Here is a 24,558-nt window from a genome sequence, read left to right on the forward strand (position 1 = left end):
GTGCTGAAATAAAAAGATATACCAGGTTGGATTGAAGCACACCCACAAGCATATTAAGTTAAATTAAAAACCCAAACCAAAAACCTAACATAAGCATGTCCTGAGATCAACCACATAAAAATGTCATAACATGGGTGATGGAAAGTCTTATTTTCTCTTAAATCTCAAAGAATAATATTTAGTAAAATCATTTATCTTTATCCCTAGTAACTGGATAATCATGTTCAGGTTACATTATATGGATTACAAAAGAAGCAAGATCAAGAGCATCACCTTTATAAAAATGACCATTTTGTCACTATGAAAATGCTAAATCCCATTAAATAAAATTTCTTTCGATGTTATTAGGGAATGAATTTGCAAAACAAGGTTGATTTCCCGGTACCCACGTGGTAGCTCAGAACCATCTGTAACTCAGTTCCAGCAGATCTGATACCCACCTCTTCTGGCCTCCAAAGGCACTAGTCATACATTCAGACATATAGGCACACAAAATACTGATACACACAAAAAATGAAATACTTTTAATAATTAAAAGTATTCAAAGCAGGGTGTATGAATACCACCTGAATATTATAGTACTGTGTGTTGCCAACACCATTATAAATGTACAGGACACTTTAAAAACTGTTAAACTCTCAACAAGAAAACATTAGTGGCAGTAAATACAGTGTGGCCTGTGACTAGTGACACTGAATACAGTCGGTGGAGGTCAGCTCTGGCCTTTCCAAGATGACCACTCCTAGAATGGGAAAGCCACATATATGTCAGGCAGGAATTTTGTCTCTCATACCCCAGCACCATGGCTGTGCCTTTCCTTAATATGCTTGCTCAAGGAATGTGGAACAGATTTCCATCGAGCAATAGTGTTTAAAAACACACAGTTCCTGCCGGGCATTGGTGGCATATGCCTTTAATCCCAGCACTCGGGAGGCAGAGGCAGGCGGATCTCTGTGAGTTCCAGACCAGCCTGGTCTACAAGAGGGAGGGCCAGGACAGCCTCCAAAGCAATACAGAGAAACCCTGTCTCGAAAAACAAACAAAAAAAAAAAAACAAAAACAAAACAAAACAAAACAAACAAAAAAAACACCACACAGTTCCCAAGATGCATGGCAGTCTGCAGAGGGCCATTGTGTGGAAGGCTCAAGTGCTCCCATTTTTCATCAGTTGCATTGTCTGAGGTCCAAGGAGCCAACCTGATTGCTAGCACATCAGAGCTGTTTCTAGTGCAGGTGGAGTGCAGAACTGCAAGCAGCGCTCTGAATTTCTCAAAGGAAGGGTAGATCATTTGTAGCTCTGCTAGTGATGTTGATTTCTTTAGGCTAAGAACTCAAAAGGTTTGTCCACAGATCTAAAACCATCAAACTGTGGAAAACACCTAACTCCAACAGTACAAAGGAAAGCTTCTTAAAACTGAGATTGACACCAGATGTCAGTCCTTTAGATGTTCAAATGTTTTCTGCAGTTTCACACAGATGATTCTTACTGCAGAAGTGATGATGTTTTTATGGCATCAAATGCAGTCACTGGGAACGAAGGTTGCAAGTCTATCACTCCAGTCTAGCAGCCTTAGTGTGACAATGGTGTGATTATTGACTTAGGATTCATTGGCAGTGCCAAGGCAGTCTCAGGTCCACAGTCTTTGATCTTTAAGCTTGCTTTATAGGTTTTTAGGACTCCTTAGGTTCTTTGCTTACCATTTTTCTTTGAATGGTTTGTGAAAGATTAACTTCTAGAGCCAGGAATTTCAAATGAAGGTTTCCCAATGGACAGGACAGACTACTAATACCATTGTTGCTTAGTCAAGCTTTCCTGAAGACGACAGTAGGGTTGTTTTGTCTGGCAGAGTTTAACTTGTTGTCCCTTGGGTCTGGCCCAAGGATAACATCCAAGGCTTAATATATTGCCCTTAATACAGTGGTTCTCAGCCTGTGGGTTGTGACTCCTTTAGGGGGTCACATTTAAGATATCCTGCATATTAGATATTTACATTATGATTCATAACAGTAGCAAAATTACAGTTATGAAGTCACAATGGAAATAATTTTATGGCTGGGGTACCTTAGGGTTTCTTTTGTGAACAGACACCATGACCATGGCAACTCCTAAAAGGAAAACATTTAATTGGGTGGGCTTATTGTTTCAGAGGTTCCTCATGGTGGAACATGACAGCATGCAGGCAGACATGGTGCTGGAGAGGGACCTAGGAACAGAGAGGGAGCTGTATCTTGATCTGCAGGCAACAGGAAGCAAACTGTCTCACTGGGCAGAGCTTGAGCATATGTGAAACCTCAAAGCCCACCTCTACAGTGACACACTTCCTCCAGAAAGAGCACACATACTCCAACAAAGCCACACCTCCCAGCAGCGCCACTCACTTCGAGGGTCATTGTCTTTCAAACAACCACAGGGGTCACCACAACCTGAGGAACTAAATTAAAGGGTCATAACATAAGGCAGATTGAGAACCACTGTCCTAATATTTCAGTCTATTTTCATCTACATGTAATTCTTTCAATAGCCTACATGAAGGCAATTCCAGTAGAACACTTCCTTTCTTTATTTAGTATTAATTCTAGTGATTCCACACTGATCAGTTCGGGAGGCACAGGCTCTGAGAGGCTTGAACTACAACCTAAATGCTTTAATCTTTTTATTTTGTTTATTTCTGTGGGCAGACTGTTTAGTTGTCTACTATATAGACAGGATTGCAACAGACTGGATAGAGAAAGCAAAAATAGCAGGCAGAGTTTTCAGATGATTTTTTGAATCTTTTAAACTAGAAAGGTTCAAATCTCTCCATTACACAGTTTAGTTTATTTTGCTAGATACATGGCACCTTCAGGTTTCTTATGTTTCTAATTCCTTTAGGGCAAATTTCTGGTTTGTTATGGCTGACATTAAGTTTCTGAAAATTTTCTAGCTCTTTCATGGCAGAAGGAAGGAATGTCAGCTGATCATCATATACATAATTAACAGTGAGAGCGGGCAAGAATCAGAAGCCATCCAAGAGTGACTGCAGTTGATTGCTTGTGTTGATGAGCTTGGTCAGATCTGTCTGCTCCCACTATCCTTCAGGAGATCATTCCCAAGGTTCCTTCATGCCATGTTGAGCTAGCTGCTACTTTGAATGTAGTCTGTACCATTTCATATGTTGGGCCCAGGACTGAATGAGAAGGGGTGAGGTTGCTGAGTATGGGATGCATGCACTTATACCATGTTCTCTGCTTCTTTACTTTGAATCCTGTGTGATTAATCTCCTCAAACTCCTACCACAGTCATATCTCCTGGAATGATGGACTGTAACCCTGTGAACCAAAATAAACCCTTTCCCCCATGTGTTAGTTACTTTTCTGTTGCTGTGATTAGATAAAATGTGGACGTTTCATGACACCCTCTTAAATAGCTTTTGTCAAAGTATTTTATTAAAGAAACAGGAAAGAAACTGAGACAAATGCCTATTAATAAATGTGAACATGTGACAGACACTACATGGGAAGAAAGATTTTTAACTTGTAAGAATAGGTCAGTGGAGGGTTATATGGACACGTAGGAGACATATTCTTATGGTCTGTGTTAGCTATGGTCACACCATTTTGTAAAGCTCTTACATTTTGGCTAAATAATAATAACTGTGGACACTAAAATAATTTGGTTTCCAGAACTAGAATAACTGGCTTTTATTTTTTAAGATTCTTGCCTTCTCTGTCTTACCCATGCTCAGAAATGATTGGGTATGAGGAACATGTAGTCTGATATTCCTCTACTCTCTTTGTTTTCCTAGAAGCTGCCACTAGTAACAGCCCACCAAAGGCCCAAAAGAAAACTTTCAGTCCCCTTTCTCTTTTCTTCTCTATAATTACCCCAGACTGGTGGCGCAAGTCTTTAATCTCAGTACTTGGAAGGCAGAAGTAGGCAGATCTCAGGTCTGGTCTCCAAAACGAGCTTCAGGCCAGACAGCCACCCTACATAGTGACACTGTCTCAGAGAGGAGACGGGGAACTGAAGAGAGAGGAGAGGAGGCTGTCATAAATTAAGAGACTATTACTAATTATAGCCAATTGGCTAAAATGTAATAAAATTGTTGTAAGAAGAATATGTAGACAGCAATTAAACCCTAGGTTCGATGATTTTTACGAATTTTCCTTCTTTCTCTTCCTTCCTTCCTTTCTCTTTTTTCTTTTTGGTTTTTTGAAACAGGGTTTCTCTGTGTGGCTTTGGAGGCTGTCCTGGAACTCTCCTTGTTGACCAGGCTGGCCTCGAACTCACATCTACCTGCCCCTTCCTCCCAAGAGCTGGGATCAAGATGTGCGCCACTACCGCGCGGTAGAATTTTCTGTTTGATCATGCGTTGCAGTCATGTAGGAAAATGTTCTGAGGACGTGCATACTAACATTTGGGATGAAGAGCCAAGAAGCTAAGAAGACATTTAGAGTAACTGAAAGCAGCAAAATGCTAATGAGCTAGAGGAAGGCTACACCGACACTTTTTTGTTATTCTTTAAGCTTTCTTGCCGATATAAATCGTTTTAACTAAAAACGCTGAAGAGGCGTGGGGAATGACGCTCTGGGAAGACAAGACGCAAGTACAAACCAGCTGTTAGCAAACCGAGTCTTGTCCGGAAGAGCCCGGAAGACATCTTTCAAAACTACCGCTCCCGCCCTGCCCGCGGCTCTTTCTGATAGGCTGGTGCCACCCCCTGTGCCCCGCCCCCAGCTCCCAGAAGCCCGCGCGCGGCCCGCGGTTTGATTACTTCCTGCGCGAGGCGAACTGCGACCATGGAGGCTGAGCCTCCTCCTCTGGAGGAGCGGCGGCGGCTGCAGGAGGAGTTGAGTGAGTTCGTAGAGAGCTGCTGCCGGACTCTGGAGGAGGTGACGGCGTCCCTGGGATGGAGCCTGGATCAGCTGGACCCTGGGGACCAGGCGGAGGCCGAGGTGAGGGACGCGGTGGCCCGGCCTCTCGGGGCTGTGGGCTTCTCGGCGAGGGAAGGCGCGGGTTCGGGCCCGGTCTCTCCGAGCGCTCCACCCCGGTGCGGTGCAGCGGAGGGCAGGGCTCGTCGGATGCGTGTCCCGGGGGTGCTTCTGGTGTCATCTGTCATCAGGACTCCGCACTGCGTTAACAGTCAGCGTCAGGAAAGCTGGGGTCGAGTTCTCTTTTCTCTGCCTTAAACCCGGACGCCTTCCCCTCGGAAAAGTACCGGTTCTGGGACGACCAAAGGACGCCACTAAGGAACGGTAGCCAGCAGCTACCCTGAACAAGTGTATTTGAGTGATCTTGGCTTTTGTTCTGATGAGCTCAGGATGAAGGGGAATTTGAATTGCGCGGTGATTTCTTATACCCCCTCTGTTTACTATGCTGAAAAAAACAAAACAAAACAAACAAACAAAAAAACCCCAAGGTTTAAGTCATAGGCCAATGGAAATATTTGAGATGTTTGATTTACATATAAGCTACTCACTATTAAAACTGAAGTGGAAATTAGAAGGAAAATACCTTCCTTTGTTCCTTTACAAGTATATTTGGAGTTGTAAATTAACCAATTATAGCTCATGGATTAAAACCTAGTAACGGCACTGTGTAGTGGATTTGGGGGAGAACTGAAGAATTTTGAGCCATGTATTAGATAATTTATGGAATTTCCAGGCCATTGAGCAGGGCCCAGTACAGCCTTCTATATCATTGCTTACTCAGCATCATGGTATTAGCACTCACCTAACACTTTGTATATGGTACATTACATTACTTAATTTAAAATTCACCGTAACCCTAATCTGCAGAATGCTGACAAGTACTTACGGGTGGCTAGAATATTAGGAAGATAGCTGATGGCCAGGCATAGTGGTAGACACCTTTAATCCCAGCACCTGTGAGGCAGAGGCAGGTGAATCTCGGTAAATTTGAGCAAGCCTGGTCTGTATAGTTCTAGCCCAACCAGGCCTCCGTAATGTAAATTCAGAATGAAGTGATGGTAGGTAGGTGGTTAGAGCCTAAAGGTCCTTGTCAGTCATACTAGAGAATCTTGTGTTATTGTTGTTTTTTAAATGAGGGCAACAGGGGAGGAGGCATAGACAAATTTTAAGTCAGGGTATATCCAAATTACATTGGGTTTTTAATAAGATATATACCTAATAAAATACCTAAAAAAAATTATTTAGTACTTACTACCAGGCCCTACTCCAATGTTTTCTGTGTATAGCCACATATTTATATTTTATTTAACTTCCACGATAGCTTTGTGAGATGAGGCTCTATTACTTCCATTTTATAGGTGAAGAAACTAAGTTAGGTTGATTATGTTGCCCAATATCTTATAGCCAGCAAATGGCAGAACTGAGGATTCAAATCTCTGCCTTGTGGAGAATGGAGTAGAGAGCAGCCATCCTGGAAGCAGAGATGGAGAGCAGTTAGATAGCTGTTGTCATTCAGAGAGGCAACTGTGACATCTTGAATTGGAGAAGTGGCACTGGGGACAGAGAGAATGAAGAGGATTTCAAAGACATTTAAGACATGAAAATGTCAGGGATAGGCGATTGCTTGGATGTGGTGACTAGGGAAGAGGAGTTTTTGAGCAGGTGGCACTTTTCACTGAAATGGGAGAAGGCAGGTTTGGGTGCTTTTGAGGCTTAGTTATTTCTGTGTTGTTGTGATAAAATACCCAAAACAGCAAGATAAGATAAGGTGTGGGGCTGGAGAGTGGCTCAGCGGTTGAACATTGGCACTCTTCTAGAGGAACCTGGTTCAATTCCCAGCACCCACATGGCAGCTCACAACTGTCTGTAACTCCAGTTCCAGGAGATCTGACACCCTCACACAGACATACATGCAGGCAAAACTCCAGTGCACATAAAATAAAATAAATCATTTAAGAAAGAAAGGAGGGCATGATGACTAGTTCTGACACAATGCAGAATCACCTGGGACAGGAGTCTGACTAAGGAATGTCTAAATTAGGTTGGCCTGTGGGCATCCCAGGGAGGGATTTATTAATTGGATTAATTAAGGTAGGGAAATTCACTCTGAAGGTGGGTAGCACCATATTATGGGCTGGGCCTTGTACTAAATTAAAGGAAAAAAATAACCCAAGCAATAGCATATCATATGGTCGTTGTCCCATCCCGTATTTGTGGATATGAATAGCTCCTTCACATGTGTGACTTCTCTGCAGGGTGGATTGTGACCTGGAACTGTGGGCCAAGTAAACTCTTCTTAAGTTGCTTTTGCAGGGTGTTGGTTTTGTTGTTGTTGTTGTTGTTTTTCGAGACAGGGTTTCTCTGTAGCTTTGGAGCCTATCCTGGAACTAGCTCTTGTAGACCAGGATGGTCTACTCACCCTGCCTCTGCCTCCCAAGTGCTGGGACTAAAGGTGTGCACCACCACCGCCCGGCCTTGCAGGGTGTTTTATCACAACAGAACCAAAACTAAGAAGGCTTTCAGTTTAAGGTAAAGTCTATGATAGTAGGGAAGCCAAAGGATCTTGAAGCAGTTGGTCATTGCATCTGCAACCAAGAAAGAGCAATGAATCTTTGTGCTCAGCCCATTTTCTCCTTTGTACAGTTTAGCAACATGAACCAGGGAGTAGTTCCACCCATAGTCTTCAACCTCAAATTAACCCAATCAAGATGCTTCTCCTTAGATACAGGTCCAGAGGCCCTGGGTGATTCTAGATTTTGTCAGTTTGACAATTAAGATCAACAATCACACAAATCATGAATATATTGAACTTATTTTTGTTTATGTTGAACTTTTAAGAACAAGGTACTTAATTGTTTAAAGGACTAAGGAAAATTTTTGTGTGTCTATGATGTGGGGTTGGGTCAGGACACTTTTGTGGAATCATTTCTCTCTTCCCAATTTTGTGTGAGTTGAGGTCCTCAGACTTGCTTGGTGAATGCTTCACCCTCTGAGCCACCTTGTTCCTAGTATAAGGTACCCCAATGAGGAAACTAAAGCATAATGAGAACTGAAACCAGAATATTGCTAGGAAACATGTTATTGAATGACAAGAGGTTAATGATTACATGAAATACCAGCATTTAAAAGGGGCAACTGCAGGAAACCAAACAAGAACTAGAGGGTTAGAAATAAACATTTATGAGGAGCTAGATGTGGTGACGAATGATTGTAATCCCCAGCACAATGGAGGCTGAGGTGGAAAATTGCCATACGTAAGTTCAAGGCCAGCTCAGGCTGCAGAGCAGGAGCCTGCCACACAAACAAAACAACAAGGGGTAGGGATGCCGCTGAGTTGATAATGTGCTTGCTTCGGAAGCATAAGAATCCCCAGAACCAGCAAGCTCAGTTCTGGAGATGTGGGGCTTGCTGGCTAGCCAGTCTTGCCAAATTAGGTGAGCTTCAGATTTAGTAAGAGACCTTGTCTCAAAAAATAAGGTAGAGTCACTGAGAAAGACACCTGATGTGATCCCTGACCCACACATGCACATTTACACATGTGCCCCTATGTACAAGTGTGCGTGCAAACAGCAAAAGAGAGCAAAGCGAACCAGGAGTCCCAGGATCAAGAGCTCAAATACAACTGTGGCATGCTCTTTGGCTTCAGTAGGAGGAAGATTGCTAGTGGCTGGTGTCAGTGAGGTAGTGATGGCAAATGTATAGAAATAAACATTTATCAATGGCTGTGAGTCTGGGGAGATAGTGAATTAAGAAAGTTAAGCTTAGTTGGGTGAATGGTGGTACAACCTTTAATCTCAGCACTCTGTAGGCAGAGGCATGTGGATCTCTGTGAGTTTGAGGCCAGTTTACTTTACAGAGTGAGTTCCAGGATAGCTAAGACTACACAGAGAAACTTTGTCTTGAAAACAAACAAACCAACAAGAAAAAAGGAAGTTAAGCTCTGAAGGGCTGGAGAGAGAACTGAGGCTTTAGACTGATGTATTGAGAGAATCCCTGCCTCCCCCTTTAAAATACAAATACCCACATTGAAGGGAACTCTGCAGAAAAGGAAGTACTAGATTATTGTTTAAATACTATTTTTCTCTTTGTTTGATTTTTACAGGATGAAGTCACGATATGCCCTTATGATTCCAATCATCATATGCCTAAATCATCACTAGCAAAGCATATGGAATCTTGCAGATTGAGGAAGCTGGGTTATGCCAAAGAGGAAGAGGTAACACTTTTTTATTACATCATGTCATGTAATTCATTCATTAGTAAGTCAAGAGAGTGTATTGTGAGCCCTTGTAGAATAGATAGTATTTTACCTAACTTCACAAATTGTTAGTTATTTAAATAGTGGTATTATTTATTTCAAATCTTAAAACAGCCAATTGTGCAGTCCTTAAGAATACTAGTTTAAGTTTCTGTTTTTTCCCCCCCGCACTGACTAGGATGAAATGCACAATCCTGCTTTTTTCTATGAGAATTTGAAGATTCCTTCAGTTACTTTGAGTAAGTATATTAGATTATAATTGAAAAATAGTCAATTTTTTGTATCAATTTTTCTTTAGTAAAAGAATGGGTTTTATAGACATTCTTATGATTAATGATAATAGTAATGAATACACAATGAATATAGTTCATGCAATGTAAAAATAGGGCTGGGCTTATCTTAACAGGGAACAAAAATACTGCAAAATTTTGTGTGGTAGACTAAGCATGGTGGCACACACCTTTAATCTCAGCACTAGGGAGGCAGAGGCAAGTGGATCTCTGAGTTTGAGACCAGCCTGGTCTACAGGGCAAGTTCCTGGATAGCCAGGACTGTTACATAGAGAAATCCTGTCTTAAAAAACAAAAAGGAAAACCAAACAATTATATAGTAGCACATACCTCCCTTCTGGGTTATAACAAAAATATGACCATACAACATTGACTGAAGACTCGAGGGAGGGTGGTGGGATCATGATTCATACAAGTGAAGATAAAGGGAAGATGGAAATGGGATGTGTTCCAGTTATTAGCAATATATATTTAAAGTCTTGATTGACCTTTAGAAGCAGATGTCCTGGATTCAACTCAGATACGTAACTTTAGGTGAGATACTGTCCTGTTTATTGCTTACATTTCTTTATTTTTTGTGGTATTGGAGACTGAACCTAGATTCTCCTGTTTGCCAGGGAAGCACACTGTCCCCATCCCTTAGAGATTATGATAAATCTAATATACCTCCAGTGGTATCTGGACTTTAAGAGAGATTAGTTGCTTGAATTTGTACCTGCTAATCCTGAGTGCCTGATTATGTTTTTCTGAACTAATTGGAAATTGATCACCTCTTGGGCTGTAGCTAACTCAGAAAGAATTCTTACTGAGGTTATAAGCCATGATTCTGGTTTTTCTTTTTCAGATAAGGACTCACAGTTCCAGATAATTAAGCAAGCTAGAACTGCAGCTGGGAAAGATGGGGATTGTTATAGTCCAAGTAAGTGTTGTAGTTTCAGCTAAGTGGTGAATCAAGGTATTTCTTTTCTCTCTCAAATAAGCATGATACTACTTCTCAAGAAAGCCCTTGTGAAACGGTTACATTTTTCGGAAAAGTATCAGTTTTACATTTAACGGTGGAATAGCTTACATTGTTTCAACTTGATTATTAGCTATTTCCTATTCAGATACACGGGAGGCTCCCTCAAACACCATCTCAGCCAGGGGTGCTTTTTTGACGTTAACTTATAGGTGTGATTGTGGGTAAGTTTTTTAGAAACAGATTATTTAGTGAGTAAGTATACTGGATAAGGGTGTCTTTTTTGTTCTGTTGGGGTGCAAGTACCTGACCCTGAGAGCTTGAGAATATTGAAATATACATACGGCTCAATGTGTAGTCTCCATTGCTGCTCTGAGAATATTCCCTCCTAAGTTTGTATTTGTGACCTCTGAGACATCGAATGCCCCAGGAAAACACAAGCATGGTGATTTACCTGCTTTTGTCTTAGAGGGCTTGTTAGTTCTCATTCCCAGCTGAGAGCTGTTTTAAAATGTTTCTGCCTTAAAGTTTGACAGAAACTAGAATTAAAAATATTTTTTTTTTTTTAACTATAAGCTCAAAGAACAGCTTCACCCAAACAGAAAGAAGGAAGGTAATAAAGAGGTTAGATTTTTTTAATCTGGGTGTGACATTTAGTCAGAGCACAACTCTTACCAATGTTGTCTTTCTGTGGAAGGTGGACTGCTCTTTGCACGCACGCACGCACGCATGCACAGGCACGGTGGTGGTCATCATGCAGATTTTCTCCCTTCAGTCTGTCCCCAGAACTGTTCTAAGAGGCTGTGTACAATTATCTGGACTTGGTTTTTCCCGAGTTGCACTGTAACTTTAGGAGGAAGATTGTTTTGTTCTTGGCCTGTGTTATCTTTCATTAGTTACTTCCAGTAGCCAGAAACATATTTTTCATTTGTTTATTTGGGTGGGGTGGGGTAGCACATGTGCCATAACGTGTAGAGGTCCAAGGACGACTTTAGAAGTCAATTCTCCCCTTCCACAGTGCTGCTGAGGGTTGAACTCATGTGGTCAGGCTTGGTGGCAAGCATCTTTACGCATTGAGCCATCTTGCCAGCCTAAACAGATTTCTTATATTTCCTTTCAAAGCTCCCACTTTGGTGTCTGTTGGCTTCTGCTCTGCTTTCAGATTTATAGATTCCTGATCTGTGATCACTAAGTCTTTTAGGATCTCTGTTGTTTTTGTTGGCCCTGTTAGTTAGTAGACCAGTAGAATTGATGTTTTTTAATGAAGTTTTTTTTTTTTTTTTTTTTTTTTTGAGAGTCTTGCCTTTTAAGACATTGACTTGTAGCTGGTTTAGATAGATTAATGAGTTTGTTTTGGAGTTGAAAGAGTACTTGGGCCATGTAATCCAGTGTCTGTATTTTACAGATAGGAAACAAACTGTTTGATAGGGCCAGCCTGATAAAGTCCTTGTGTGTTTGTTTTCAAAGCCTTTGGTGTGTTTGTTCTTTAGTGAGGTCCTCTCCCTCTCACCCCCACTTGTTTCTTTGAGACAGGATCTCTGGCCTGGGCTCCCTCAGTCTGACAGTACTCTTACCTCAGCCTCCTTTGTGAGCGCTGGAGTTCCTGGTGTGTGCCACACACCAGCCAATCCTTTGATTTTTTTAAACTTCTTTAACCTAGAGCTCTTTTGCATGTTTCATTTCTTTTTCCCAGCAAACTTGTGCTATGTTGGAGAATTGTTTTCCCCTCCATATATGTGAAGAAACACAAAGGGAAGAAACTCACCTTTGCTGGGTAGCAGCAAGGCTGCATCCAGAATCAAATTCTGTCTTGTGTCACAGGCTCTTAGCTGAGTTCTTCTGTTTTGGGTTACAAATGATCTTCATGTAGTGATAGTCATGGTCTGGGGTTCTTTTTGATGCTCATATGTATTACATGGTTGTGAGAACATCAGACTGCACACACATGCTCATGTCAGTTCTTCTCACGATTCATTTATTTTTTGTCCCTCAGAAGTAAGTCTGCTACTCACCCTTACATATGCAACTTGTGAGCTTTTGTTCTTCTGTGTAGTAGAACAGTTGTCTTTTGAGAGTAGACATGGCAAGTGCTATAGTAATCAGTAGGCATACTGTCTAAGAAAAAATAATGTGCAGAAAGTGTTAGGATGACATGGGTGAGTTTTATATAAGTAAATGATTTAGAGAAGATTGCAGTGTGTGACTATATGGAACTAGACAGTAAAGTTCAAACATCGAGCTCAGCTCATCACAGAAACAGTTGTGTTGGTTTTTGTGGTACTGGGGATTGAATTTAGGGCATCTGATAATTACTTTGAACCCAGTAGAAAATCTTACTTGATTTTGAATTCTATCTTAGGATTTGATTGCTTTGAATAACTTTCCTTTTCTTTCTTTCTTTCTTTCTTTCTTTCTTTCTTTCTTTCTTTTTCTTTCTTTTTTTTTAGACAGGGATTCTCTGTGGCTTTGGAGGCTGTCCTGGAACTAGCTCTTGTAGACCAGGCTGGTCTCAAACTCACAGAGATCTGCCTGCCTCTGCCTCCCGAGTGCTGGGATTAAAGGCATGCGCCACCATAACTATTTTAATATCATCTGTGATCCTCTTTTAAAAATGTGCCTAAATCTAAGTAGTAATTTTATACTTAGTGGTTTATCTTTTTTCTCTAATATTAAGCATTCATGTTGCTGTAAGTTTCATGATGCATACTTGAGATGTGGCAAATGATTTGGTGTCAGTGCCCTATAAAAGAACCTCGGAGGGCCATTTGGGCAAGTTAGTTTTCTCTCATGGGCCTTGGTTTTCTTTTTATTTAATGTTAGGGATTGTCTCTTTGGGGGTGCTCCATACAGGCATGAGTGCCACACTGAGACAGTTCCTTTTACTAAATATGTGTGTCGTGGGTTAGTTTCCCATGATGGCAAGTGACAACAGGAAGAATGTGCATGGAGGTAAATTGAAGTCTGATTTTGGAGTGATAAGAGTTCTGGAGATGGGACAAGCTGGTGAGTGCATATAGTGAAGTCTGGTCCAGTTCTCTGAACTGTGTAAGTAACATTGATAAGAAGGATGAATTGTGTTTCATTTATGTTTTACCACAATTTAAAGAATGCAAGAAGAGGAAACAGACTTGCAGCACATAAACCATATGCAAACTTGCAGTTTGAAAATTTACACTTCCTATAAATGAAGCTTGCTTAAGTGTGCTTATCCTTTTTTTTTTAAATCACAAATATCTGTTGTGAGAGATTTAAAATGTAGTTTGTTGCTTAACCTTTTCTGTACTTTTTCTTTTTCAGTAATTGGGGTGAGTATAAAGAGGAATTAGGAACCTGAATGTACTCCTTATTTAAAGATATGCAGTATCCTTTTTGCAAATGATATCCTTTTAAAAGTGTCTCTGAAACTTCTGACTTTATTTCAATAACTGTCGCTCTTAGAAGTCTTGGTTTGGAATTCTGATTGCATATATAAATTTAAGTATTAGTTTCTATTATAAAGAAGCTTAAAATTAATAATAAAAGAGAACTTTGAGCTTGATTATTGTACTGTTTTCTAAATTTTGTATTTTTCCTCTCAGATTTTTATAGCTGATAGTCAAAGGAATTAGGCTTGCCAAAGTCAGTTTTATGTTGCATATTATGTTTTACACCTGGCTACATAAAGTGTTTGGATAGTGCTTCAGCATCAGAGTGATTGGCTGATTTAAGAGGGATTCCCATTCATTTCCAACCCCTTGTAGCAACGTCCAGCTGTCATTACCTGCACCTGTTAAACCACAGCCTCAGTGCCACTGAGCTCTCCATAGCTTGTGGAGAAGTGTGAAATGTAAAGTCATTTCTTTCTCCCCTCCATCTCTTTTTTATAAAAATATGCTTAGTTCTGTGTATGCTCTTAGTTGAATTCTTTTGCCTCTTATCTGAGATGTTAAGGAGGTCTGGGGAGAGCTCCTGTTAACTCCTTTAGGGTGACCTAGCAAACATTAGCATTCCTTTAGTGGTGACGTTCTCTTTGCAGTAGGAAGACTGTTTTCAGCTGCTTTGTTTACAGTTCAGTCATTATATTTCTTTGAGAACACCTGAATCTCAAAACAAAATTTTTCTTCGATGTTTTAATACATCATATCAAGGTATTGTATTTATTTATTCTTCTTCGTGAGCAGATTTTAGAATGATCATAATTAATTAGGTGCACTGCTGCTACCTTTTCTATTCAGTTAAGCCAGCATACTTCCTCTTTTGGAAATTAAAACTAGTTTAAATAGTCTTCTCCTGGTCTTAGGAACTTTAAGATTTCTACTTAAAAAAAAAAAAGTCTCACTGTGTAGCCCACCCAGGTTGACCTCTCGCTGTGTAGGCCCGACTGTGATCTTCCTAATCCTGAGAGCTAGGATTAGTGTGTACCATCATACTTGGCTTAATTTACATTTTTGGTTCCCTATTCTAGTCATTGCACAGATGTAATGAACTTGAGTATTGAATGTCTACTAATGTTTCATATGAGTATTTTTTACATATTTATAGTTCTTTAGTTTGTTTTTAGAAGGACTAAAAATGTACATTGCCTACTAAAAATATTTTCAGCTTTTATTAGAAAAAAGGCATATGCACAAAAATAATTCCTCCTTTTGTAATAGAGGCCATACTTAAGTTATACAGGGGTTTTCTTAGCCTTTTCCTGTGGCTTGTGCCTGTAGTCCTAGTGACTTGGGAAGCTGAAGCAGGAGAATCCCTTGAAGCTCAGAGTCTGCACCAGCCTGGCAAACATGGCAAGACATCGTCATGAAGGGAAAACAGACTTTCTGATGAGCAAGTCATCTCCTGTGGTTATTACTGCCTGGTTTCATGGACCCTGTCTTAACCTTGTGTGGAGAGAATAGCAGACATCCACGGACATTACCATTTACCACATCCTTTTCTTTTGTTTGTGTAAAAAAGTAGCTTGTGTTAATATTGCATTGTTATAGCACATGCTTAAAGTATAAATCCACATGCTTCATCCACCATTTACTCTTGTCTTATTTTATCTTAGGAATGTATTCTTCAGTGCCTGTTGAAGTTCCTCTGAATCACAAACGATCTGTTTGTGACCTTACCCAAGCAGATCGTCTTGCCCTTTATGATTTTGTCATTGAGGAGACAAAGAAAAATCGATCTGGTTCTCAAGTCATTGAAAACGACAGCGATCTGTTTGTAGACTTGGCTGCTAAAGTCAATCAAGGTTTAAGATGAATATCATTCTTTACATTTCTTGGCATTCTGTCTCACAAGTGTTAGTAAAGTGATTTTATTTTTGTGTCACTTGAGGTGGGATAAAGTGGTTGGCTTTGTATCATCTCATATTGACATTATTAACTAAAGGGATTACTTATGAAGTTTTACTTTGACTCCTACTTTAAATAGTTCCACCTATAAGAATACCACTTTTATATAATCTGTGGACTTGAACAATTCTGTGTTTACCTAATGGGTTAAAAAAAAAAGAGTGATTAAAAATATCCTGTTTGTGTACATAATGTAGAATACTTTGAAAGTTTTTGTGTGTTACCTTGAAACGTATTGAACAGGATTATTTCTAACTATAAGTTCTTAATTTAAAAATGGGGATAGGGAGATAGATCAGTGGTTAAGAGCTTGTAGTGCTCTTGCAGAGGACTCAAGGTTGGTTCTCAGTATCCCTAATGGGTCGCTCATAGCTACCTGTAACTCCTGCTCTAAGGGATCAGATGCCATCCTCTGGACTCCTCAGATACCTTCACTCACATGGACAAACCCACAAATATATACATAATCTAATATATACTATATATATCTTACATACATATGTGAATTTAAAAACTTCTAAGCATGTAATAATTTTATTCCTTCATTAGATAATAGCCGAAAAAGTCCAAAATCTTACCTGGAAATCCTGGCAGAAGTGAGAGATTACAAAAGAAGGCGCCAATCCTACAGAGCCAAGAATGTTCATATAACCAAAAAGTCATACACTGAGGTAAGTGTCACATAATTTTGTAGCACTTGTGTTGAGAATAAAATTTTCCCATAGTTTTCCAAGTCTGTTTTATGCTCTTGGAGGTTTTTCTGAAGTGTCCTGAATCAGTAGAGCATGAGACTCTTAATCCCTGGGTTGTGGGTTCATGCCTCACATTGGGTGCCAGAATGTTAATGGAATTCTTAATTGGTTTAAATAATAAAAACCCAGAGTCAGATATACATGAAAATGCTGAGAGATCAGAGAAAGAGCAAACCACAGCCACACGTTACCTCCTTAGTATCTCAGTAGACAAGAGAGCAAATTCCACTTTCTCCCTGCTTATATCCTCTCTGTGCCCAGCCATCTCACTTCCTGTCTGTCTGTACAGACCTCCAGATCTGTATGGTTAACTATTGGCAGGCTCTATTCTCTGACCTTCAGACAGGCCTTATTTGTACAAGCAATATATCACCACACTGCCACACCTAGTTTGTACTTGCCCAGTGTTCACAGGCCCACCTCTTTGCCAGGCAAAGATTTCCCTTGGTACTAAGTTGAGGCTGGCTCTCTATATTGTCCTCTCTGTCCTAGAACTCTCTATGTAGACCATGCTGGTATGGAACGCACAGATCCTCCTTGGTTTTGCTTCTTAAATGCTGGAATTAAAGGAAGTATGCCACCATATTCCTTGGCTTGAGTTGGCTCTGCTGTTTGTCATTGACTTGCATAAGTTATTTGAGGTTTTTTATTTTAAATTTTTTAGATTTTATTTTTTATGTGTATGCCTGAGTATATATATGTGTATTATGTATGTTTAGGTGCTCATATAGGCCAGAAGAGGATCTTGGAGCTGGAGCTGGAGTTAAAGATGCTTGTGAGCCACCATATGGCTGCTAGGAATTGAAATGGGCCCTTTTGAGAGCAGCCAATGCTTGTAGCACCCTTTCCAGCCCCCACTGAACTTTCTTAGATTCTGGGAGCAACCCCTCCTCCTTTTTATAATAGTACAACCTTTGCAGGGTTATCATGAGGATTAATCAATATAATACAAATCAGCCAGGCAGTGGCAGCACACACCTTTAATCCCAGCACTGGGGAGGCAGAAGCAGGGGGATCTATGTGAGTTCAGGACCAGCCTGGTCTTCAGGGTCAGTTCCTACATAGCCAAGGATAACTATACAGAGAAACCCTGGGGGGAGAAGGAGGGGTGGGGTTATAAGTGTTTGTGAGCTGCCATGTGGATGCTGGGAACTGAACACAGGACAAATCAGAGATTTAACATGCTTTTTATGTACTTTATTAAATATTTAGGCTGAATTGTTTTTGTTTTGTTTTTTTTTTTTTGAGTTTTTATTAATCCATTCATTGACTCATTCATTCACTGAGACAGGTTCTCTCACTGTATGTAACCCAGAGCTCGGGCTGTCTTGGAACTCACTGTGTAGCCCAGGGTAAACTCGTTCTCAACAGTCTTCTTTAGAGCTTCCTGAGAGTTTCTGTTCCTTAGCAGTCTACGTCCTGCCTCTACACTGGAGTTTACCCCTTCTTCTGACTTTACTTGCATTTTACCCTTCCTTGCTTCCGTTTCATGCCTTACATAATTTTTGTTTGCTCTGAACTAGAACCTGAATTTTGGCAAGTTTCAGCAAAAAGTTACATATTACAGTTATTATGTATACACACTGCTGTAGGCTCTGCAAAGGTGATACAGCAAGATATCATCTGAGCTTTCAGTGCTGAGAGTGAACCATGTTACAGATTGTGTGTGTGCTCAAGTATGAGGGAGCAGTGGTTCTTTTTGAAAGGTTAGATTGGTGAGGTCTTAGAGGTCACAGCTCTGAGGGAAAAAGGAAGCAAGGAAGCTTAAGGAAACTCTTGGTCTTTTTATGTGTGATACACCTGTGCTAGGTGGGTTCTAGGTGGGTATCTAAGTTAGAGTTTCTATGCTGTGTAGAAACATCATGACCAAGGCAACTCTTATAAAGGAAACATTTAATTACAGGTGGCTTACAGTTCAGAGGTTTAGTCCATTATCATCATGGCAGGAAGCATCTCAGCATGCAGGCAGACATGGCACTGGAGTAGTTGCTGAGTTCTACATCTGAATCTGCAGGCAGTAGGAAGAGAGTGACACTGGCCTGTCTTGAGCTTCTGAGACCTCAAAGCCCACCCCGAGTGACACCCTTTCTCCAACAAGGCCTCATATCCAATAATTCTGTGGGAGGCATTTTCATCCAAACCACTACAGTGGACTTCAGTGAGCTCATGTAGAACTATCAAAAAGTAGTAATGGGCTGCTCAAGAGGTACTAGAGCTGGCTTGTAGCTGCTGGTTCAGACTGGGTTTCTGTAGGAAAATATACAGTCAACATGAAATAGGGCTAAGAATTGCCAGCTGGAAAGTAGTGGGTATTGCTAAGTACAGATTTAAAACATTGAGGGTAATTTGGGGATGGCTGGAGCTTAGGGTTCTGTGGAAACTGCCTAGTGTGCTCACTAAGGCTTCTACTGTGTGGTATCCTGAAGTCATGGAAAACTCCCACACCCTATTGAATGTTGGCATTGTTCTGTGTTTAGCTTTTGGAGCTATTGAAAGTTTCTCTGAGGGAGGGAAAAACTGCAGTCAGATCTGAACTGTAGTGGCTTTCTCTTTGTTTTTGAGACAGGGTTTCTCTGTGTACTCCTGGCTGTCCTGGGACACTCTATGTAGACCAGCCTGGACTTGAACTCACAGAGCTCTGCCTGCCTCTGTCTCCCAAGTGCTGACATTAAAGACATGGGCTACTTTACATGGCTCTGTAGTGCCTTTCTTTGGTAACTGCCCCTATTTCCTATACTTGAAACATTTCCTAGGTAGGCAAGAGAGAAGTGTTAGCTCTGTTTGGTTTTATCTGTTTACCCTGGGACTAGTCCTGTGCTTGATAGTGTGGGTAAGACAGAAAAAACTTTCAAGTGTTTCTCAAAGCTTATGGACTTGACTCTTTGGGGGAGCATCTGTGAAGTAACTGTAATATTTCACACTCTGTCTTTCATCTTGGTTTAGTTATAAGGTTTAAAAATCATGTCTCATACAAAAGTTTTGAGACTAGGAACAGCCATAAGAATTCTGCACAACTTTTCATTGTGGGTGTTGTGCCTTTTATACTCACCATTTCCATCAACCCCGTCCTTTTTATTCCTTCATTCTTTTTTAAAATTTTACTTGTAATGTGATGGGTTTCATTCTGATGTTTTTATGTGCATATGCCATCATTCTTTGCTCTTATTCATAAACTCCTCATTGTCTTCTGTTGTCTCTGCCTCCCTTCTCTGGCTCCCCTCCTCTCCTCAAATAGTCCCTCCTTCTGCCTTCATGTCACTTGTCTTCCATTACTCCATCTCGTTCTATCCACTGGCCCTTTCTTGACAGTGTAACCCAGGATGTTCTAGAATTCCTTTGGTACTGGGATTATAGGAATCGCCACCCAGCCACCATTTTTCCTTTCTGTACATCTTTTACTATTTTGTATCTGTACATTTTTTTTGTTGCATTATCCAAGAGTAAGTTCCATACATTTTGATTCTTTATCCCAAAATAGTATGTGTGTATTTCCAGGGAATAAGGCTATTTTCTAAGAGTCACAACATCGCTCCAACTTGAAATTTAACATTGAAATAATATTGCCACCTACCATTTATTCACTAGTGTGTCCAGTGCCTTTTTTATAGTTCCTGAATATGTGTATCTCAAAGTCCATTATATCATAGCCCCTAGTAAAAGATTTTATTTTTAATTACATGTATGTGTGTGGTTACATGCACCAGTGCAGGTACCCAGCGTGGCCAGAAGAGGGCATCAGATTCCCAAATCTTAAATTATAGGTGGTTGTGAGCCACACCACATGGATGCTGGGAACTAAACTTGGTCTTTGGAAGGGCTACAGATGCTTTCAACCCTGAGCCATCTCTCTAGCCCCTGTGTTTTTTTTTTTTTTGTTTGTTTTGTTTTGTTTTGTGTTTTGAGGTTTTTATCTGACTTCCTTATCTGACATTTGGTTTTACTTCTTCCAAGGTAATTCGGGATGTGATAAAGGTGCACATGGAAGAACTCAGTAACCACTGGCAAGAAGAACAGGAAAGAGCAGAAGATGGTGCTGAAAAGTATGTCATTGTCTTTACTGATGAAGCATTTGCTTAATTAATTTTCTTTTTATATTGAACCCAGGGGCATGAACTTGCTGTGCAGTGTTTCTCTCGCATGTTACAATTGTATGTCTGGCTTAAAGTAGTATCTTTTTAATGTATCACCTATATGTACTAATAAGCCATAGCATTTCCAAGACTCTTGGTAACATACTGTGACTCATTGGTGCTTGTTTATTGCCAGTGCTCAGAATTACTGTTCTTGAAGTTTTGATGTTGCCAGGCATAGTCGTATGTACATCCATACAACCTTGTTAGGGAAATAGAAGTAAGTTACATTATAGGGCTGTTTGTTTGATCCTACCTTTGTAGAATGTCAGATTATGCTTGTTTATTCACACCCTAGCTGCCATTGGTGTGATACAGAACATTTCGTTGGGTTTGTGCGTGCAGTGGAGAACGGATGGATGTTCCTTTCTGTTTTTATTGCAGGAATGAAGAACGGCGATCAGCTTCGGTAGACTCGAGGCAGTCTGGTGGAAGTTACTTGGATGTGGAAAATTCAAGGCATAGAAGGGCTCGGAGTAGGAGCCCACACAAACGAAAAAGAAATAAGGATAAAAATTCCGAGTCGAGAAGGAGGAAAGAGAGGTGAGTCTGTCTAATCCTGGATCATCCAGCATTGTTGACTGTGTGGTAGAATGCAGGAAAATAAATTGTAGGAGTAAGTTAAGGTAGGGGAGGAATTCATGCAGTTGTTCAGATTCACTGTCACTTGGTTCATAGACTGCCCTTGTAGAGTTGTAGTTCCTAGTCCTGTGTGCATGGTAAAACACTGCCCTCTCCCCGCCCCTTTTCTCTGTGGTATTAGAAATTGAATCTAGATAGGCATGCATCGTAGGCCAAGTGCTCTACTACTGAGCTATAACTTCAGTCCTTTTCTCTCTCTGTTTAGATGTATTTAAATTTTGAGACAGAACCTTACTGTGTTACCCAATCTGGCCTTGAACTCACTAGAGAGCCCAGGCAGGCCTTGAACTTGTGAGCTTCTTGCCTCTGCCTGCCAAGTATCATGGATTATAGACTTGCATCATCAGGTGACCAGCTTGGTGCCCCCCCCCCATCTTTTTTTTAAAGTTACTTCTTAACCTGACATGAAAGTAATGTTACGGTATTTGCTTAGACCTTTCTTCTGCTCATCTTGTCCTCTCATGTTTCTCAATCTTCATACTAATTCAGTTGAAATATTTTTAGAATCAGACACATCCCAATTCTTATCAGTAAATTTTAACCTTGGTAGTATAATTTTGATAACTAGGAGATATGGATTAATGTTAAGTAATAAATTTAAGCTATCTAATCTTGTATGCCAGCTGCTTATTGCGTATTCCCCTGGGTGTCACATTGACTGGGGCTCCTACTAAACTGTTTCTTAGTCTGTCCTTCTTCCCCAGTATTCCTGTCCTGGTTGCTGGGATAACCCCCTCAAATTTACCTAAGCTGGAAATCAGGTAGTCATTTGCTGCTTACCCTTTGGTCAGGTCCAAATTCCTGTCCATTCTGTTGTATAGCTCCTTTCTGTTCCTGTTGCTGTCTGTCTAGACTAGAGAATAATGGTCACCTTTTGGGTTGCTGTAGATGTCTTTAAACTTATCCTCTGTGAATCCAATTCTACTGTGCTGCCCAAGAGAATTCTCTTAAAACTTGACAGCAAAATTCACATTCCTTTGAATGGCTCTCAGCACTTAGCATCGGTTTCTGCTTGTTTCTTGTACTTTCTGTTATCCCATGGAGCACACAATTTGCCCTGGCTAGCCTGACTTGAGTTCTCATCCATATCTATGCCATTTTGCACTGTATCCTTCTAATTTCTTTCTTTCTTTTTTTTTTTTTTTTTTAATGCTTGCTTGGTGAAGTCTTGCCTTTTCCTGAGTCCTGTTTTACTCCAGCAAAAAGGACAGTAGTACATTATTGTTTTCTGTACTTAGTGGTTCTTCCCAAGAGTCTTAGCCCCTGGAAGACCGGGTTTGTGTCCTACTTAGTTTTGTTGTTGTTGTTGCTTTTTTTGTTGTTGTTTTTGGTTTTTGTTTTTTTTTTTTTTGTTTTGTTTTGTTTTTTTCTTCTGAGACAGGTCTCACTGGGTACCTCTGGCTGTCCTGGAACTCACTTTATAGACCACGCTGGTCTTAAACTCACAGAGATCTATCTGCCTCTGCCTCTGCCTCTGCCTCCCATGTGCTGGGATTAAAGACATGTACCACCTTGCCTGGCTTAGTTTGATGTGCACAGTGCTATCAAACACTAGGCTTTCACATGTGTCTCTAGGGCCACTGGTAAAGAATTAGCGAATCTTTTTTTTTTTTTAAAAGTTATTTGCCAGGCTGTGGTGGTTTGCATGCCTTCAATCCCAGTACTCAGGAGGCAGAGGCACGCAGATCTCTGAGTTCAAGGCCAGCCTGGTCTACAAAGTGAGTACCAGGATAGCCAGAGCTATTACACAGAGAAATCCTGACTCAAAAAGAAAATATAAGTGTGTGTGCTTGCATCAGCTTATGTGCACCCAGTGTGTGCAGCTGCCTGTGGAGGCCAGAAGAAGGCATTGGATGCCCTGGAACTGTAGCTATGTGCACTTGGTGAGCTGCCTGGGTGATGGGAAATGAACCCTGGTCCTCTGCAAGAGCAGTAAGCATTCGAGCCATCTCTCTGGCCCTAGTAAAAAGCTTTTTGTTATTGGCCTGACAGTTTTGCCTATTGAACTCTCATTCAGTCTGTAGGTCTAAAGCTAGCTGTGATTTAGTTCTTCTCTTACGAAGATGAAAGGCTTGCTTAGTTACCCCTAACTCCCGCAGATGAACTCTTGCCTGTCTAGTGAAACTGTACTTTGACTCTTCAGAGTTGACATGGTTTCCCTCTTGTTGAGCATGTCTTAAGTCCAATTAGAGAGCTTGCCACTCTTGTACCCTTAGGGCTATTGTGCCATGCTGGTTGTTGTTGTGTTCAGAGTTGGGTAGGACTGTTGGTTGCTTCCCTCTTTTGGAAACTTTCGTGGTGCCTTCTGGTACCCTGAAAGCTACTCGTCAAGGAGAAGGCATTTATTCATGTCAGTTCCAGCTCAGGGGTCTCTGACTCCTGTGTCTGAAGTACATGGTGTCTTCAGCAATAAGGACTTAAACCTTCCACCTCTGAGGGGCAACCAAGGGCAATAGCAATAACGTGTAATGTTTTAGGAGTTTCTTAGACAACTCTTCACCAACAACTCAAAAGAAGGCTTTTCATGCCTGATGTTGGGGGTTTTGTTAGGTGGTCTTTGGTTTGGCTCTTAGAGGGAGCATTGTCAGCCCAGATGAGAAAATTTCATATTAATAATATATTTGTAAAGAGACTTGGGTGTAGTATGGTTTTGTTTTTGTTTTATTAGATAGTAGTATAATTCCTTGTAACTTTTTTCAGACATCGTTATTGTTATTTTGCCCTCTTAATTTTCTTTTGTGTTTATCTCCCTTCCTCTCCCTAATTGGAGCCTCTTCATTTGGCTTACCTGTATTTTAATCTTGATCTTAATTTTAGTAATTTGACTTTCCCATTTTACTCTTAAAAGTGTTGTCAGCTGGGAGTGGTGATGCATGTCTTTAATGTCAGTACTCAGAAGGCAGAGGCAGGTGATCTCTGAGTTCAAGGCCAGCCTGGTCTACATAGTAAGTTCTAGGCTAGCTGAGGCTATATAGTGAGACTGTCTCAAAAAAAAATTGTTCAGTTCTAAATGAATGTTTTAACTTACAGTATGTCTGATAAAAATATATTACTGTTGAATTATTAGAAAGTTCTAATATTAAAATGTCTCTCATAATTTTATGCCTGTTTATTTCAGGGATGGAGAAAGACATCATAGTCATAAAAGAAGAAAGCAAAAAATATAAAAGAATGTGACTGCAGTAATTATGCTTATAGAATAAGTTTGCTGATGTTTTAATTATAATCTTTACATAAGAGAAAATGGCTGTTATGATCGTGTAATACTCATTTTAATAAATGCTTCAGACCATGAA

At 40.5% G+C, this 24,558-nt stretch overlaps 1 protein-coding gene and 1 pseudogene across 1 annotated transcript; one reads left to right on the forward strand and one right to left on the reverse strand.

The window, feature by feature from the left end:
* Nucleotides 1-2,477: 2,477 nt before the first annotated feature.
* LOC100768236 lies at nt 2,478-4,781 on the reverse strand (annotated as a pseudogene).
* On the forward strand, nt 4,742-24,558 carry Snrnp48 (small nuclear ribonucleoprotein U11/U12 subunit 48). Its single transcript, XM_027410384.2, has 9 exons — nt 4,742-4,935; nt 9,014-9,127; nt 9,348-9,408; nt 10,304-10,378; nt 15,447-15,635; nt 16,288-16,409; nt 20,442-20,530; nt 21,005-21,163; nt 24,381-24,558. The coding sequence occupies exons 1-9, from the start codon at nt 4,780-4,782 to the stop codon at nt 24,427-24,429; spliced, it is 1,014 nt and encodes a 337-aa protein (XP_027266185.1). The 5' UTR covers nt 4,742-4,779; the 3' UTR covers nt 24,430-24,558.

The sequence above is a fragment of the Cricetulus griseus genome, chromosome 3, assembly GCF_003668045.3.
Source record: "Cricetulus griseus strain 17A/GY chromosome 3, alternate assembly CriGri-PICRH-1.0, whole genome shotgun sequence".
NCBI lineage: Eukaryota > Metazoa > Chordata > Mammalia > Rodentia > Cricetidae > Cricetulus > Cricetulus griseus.

Excerpts from the sequence above, each read along its gene's own strand:
- Snrnp48 (XM_027410384.2), top strand. The coding sequence starts at position 4,780 with ATGGAGGCTGAGCCTCCTCCTCTGGAGGAGCGGCGGCGGCTGCAGGAG. Across the intron at positions 4,936-9,013 it reads GGGACCAGGCGGAGGCCGAG|GATGAAGTCACGATATGCCC; the intron begins GTGAGGGACGCG and ends TGATTTTTACAG. Across the intron at positions 21,164-24,380 it reads TCGAGAAGGAGGAAAGAGAG|GGATGGAGAAAGACATCATA; the intron begins GTGAGTCTGTCT and ends TGTTTATTTCAG.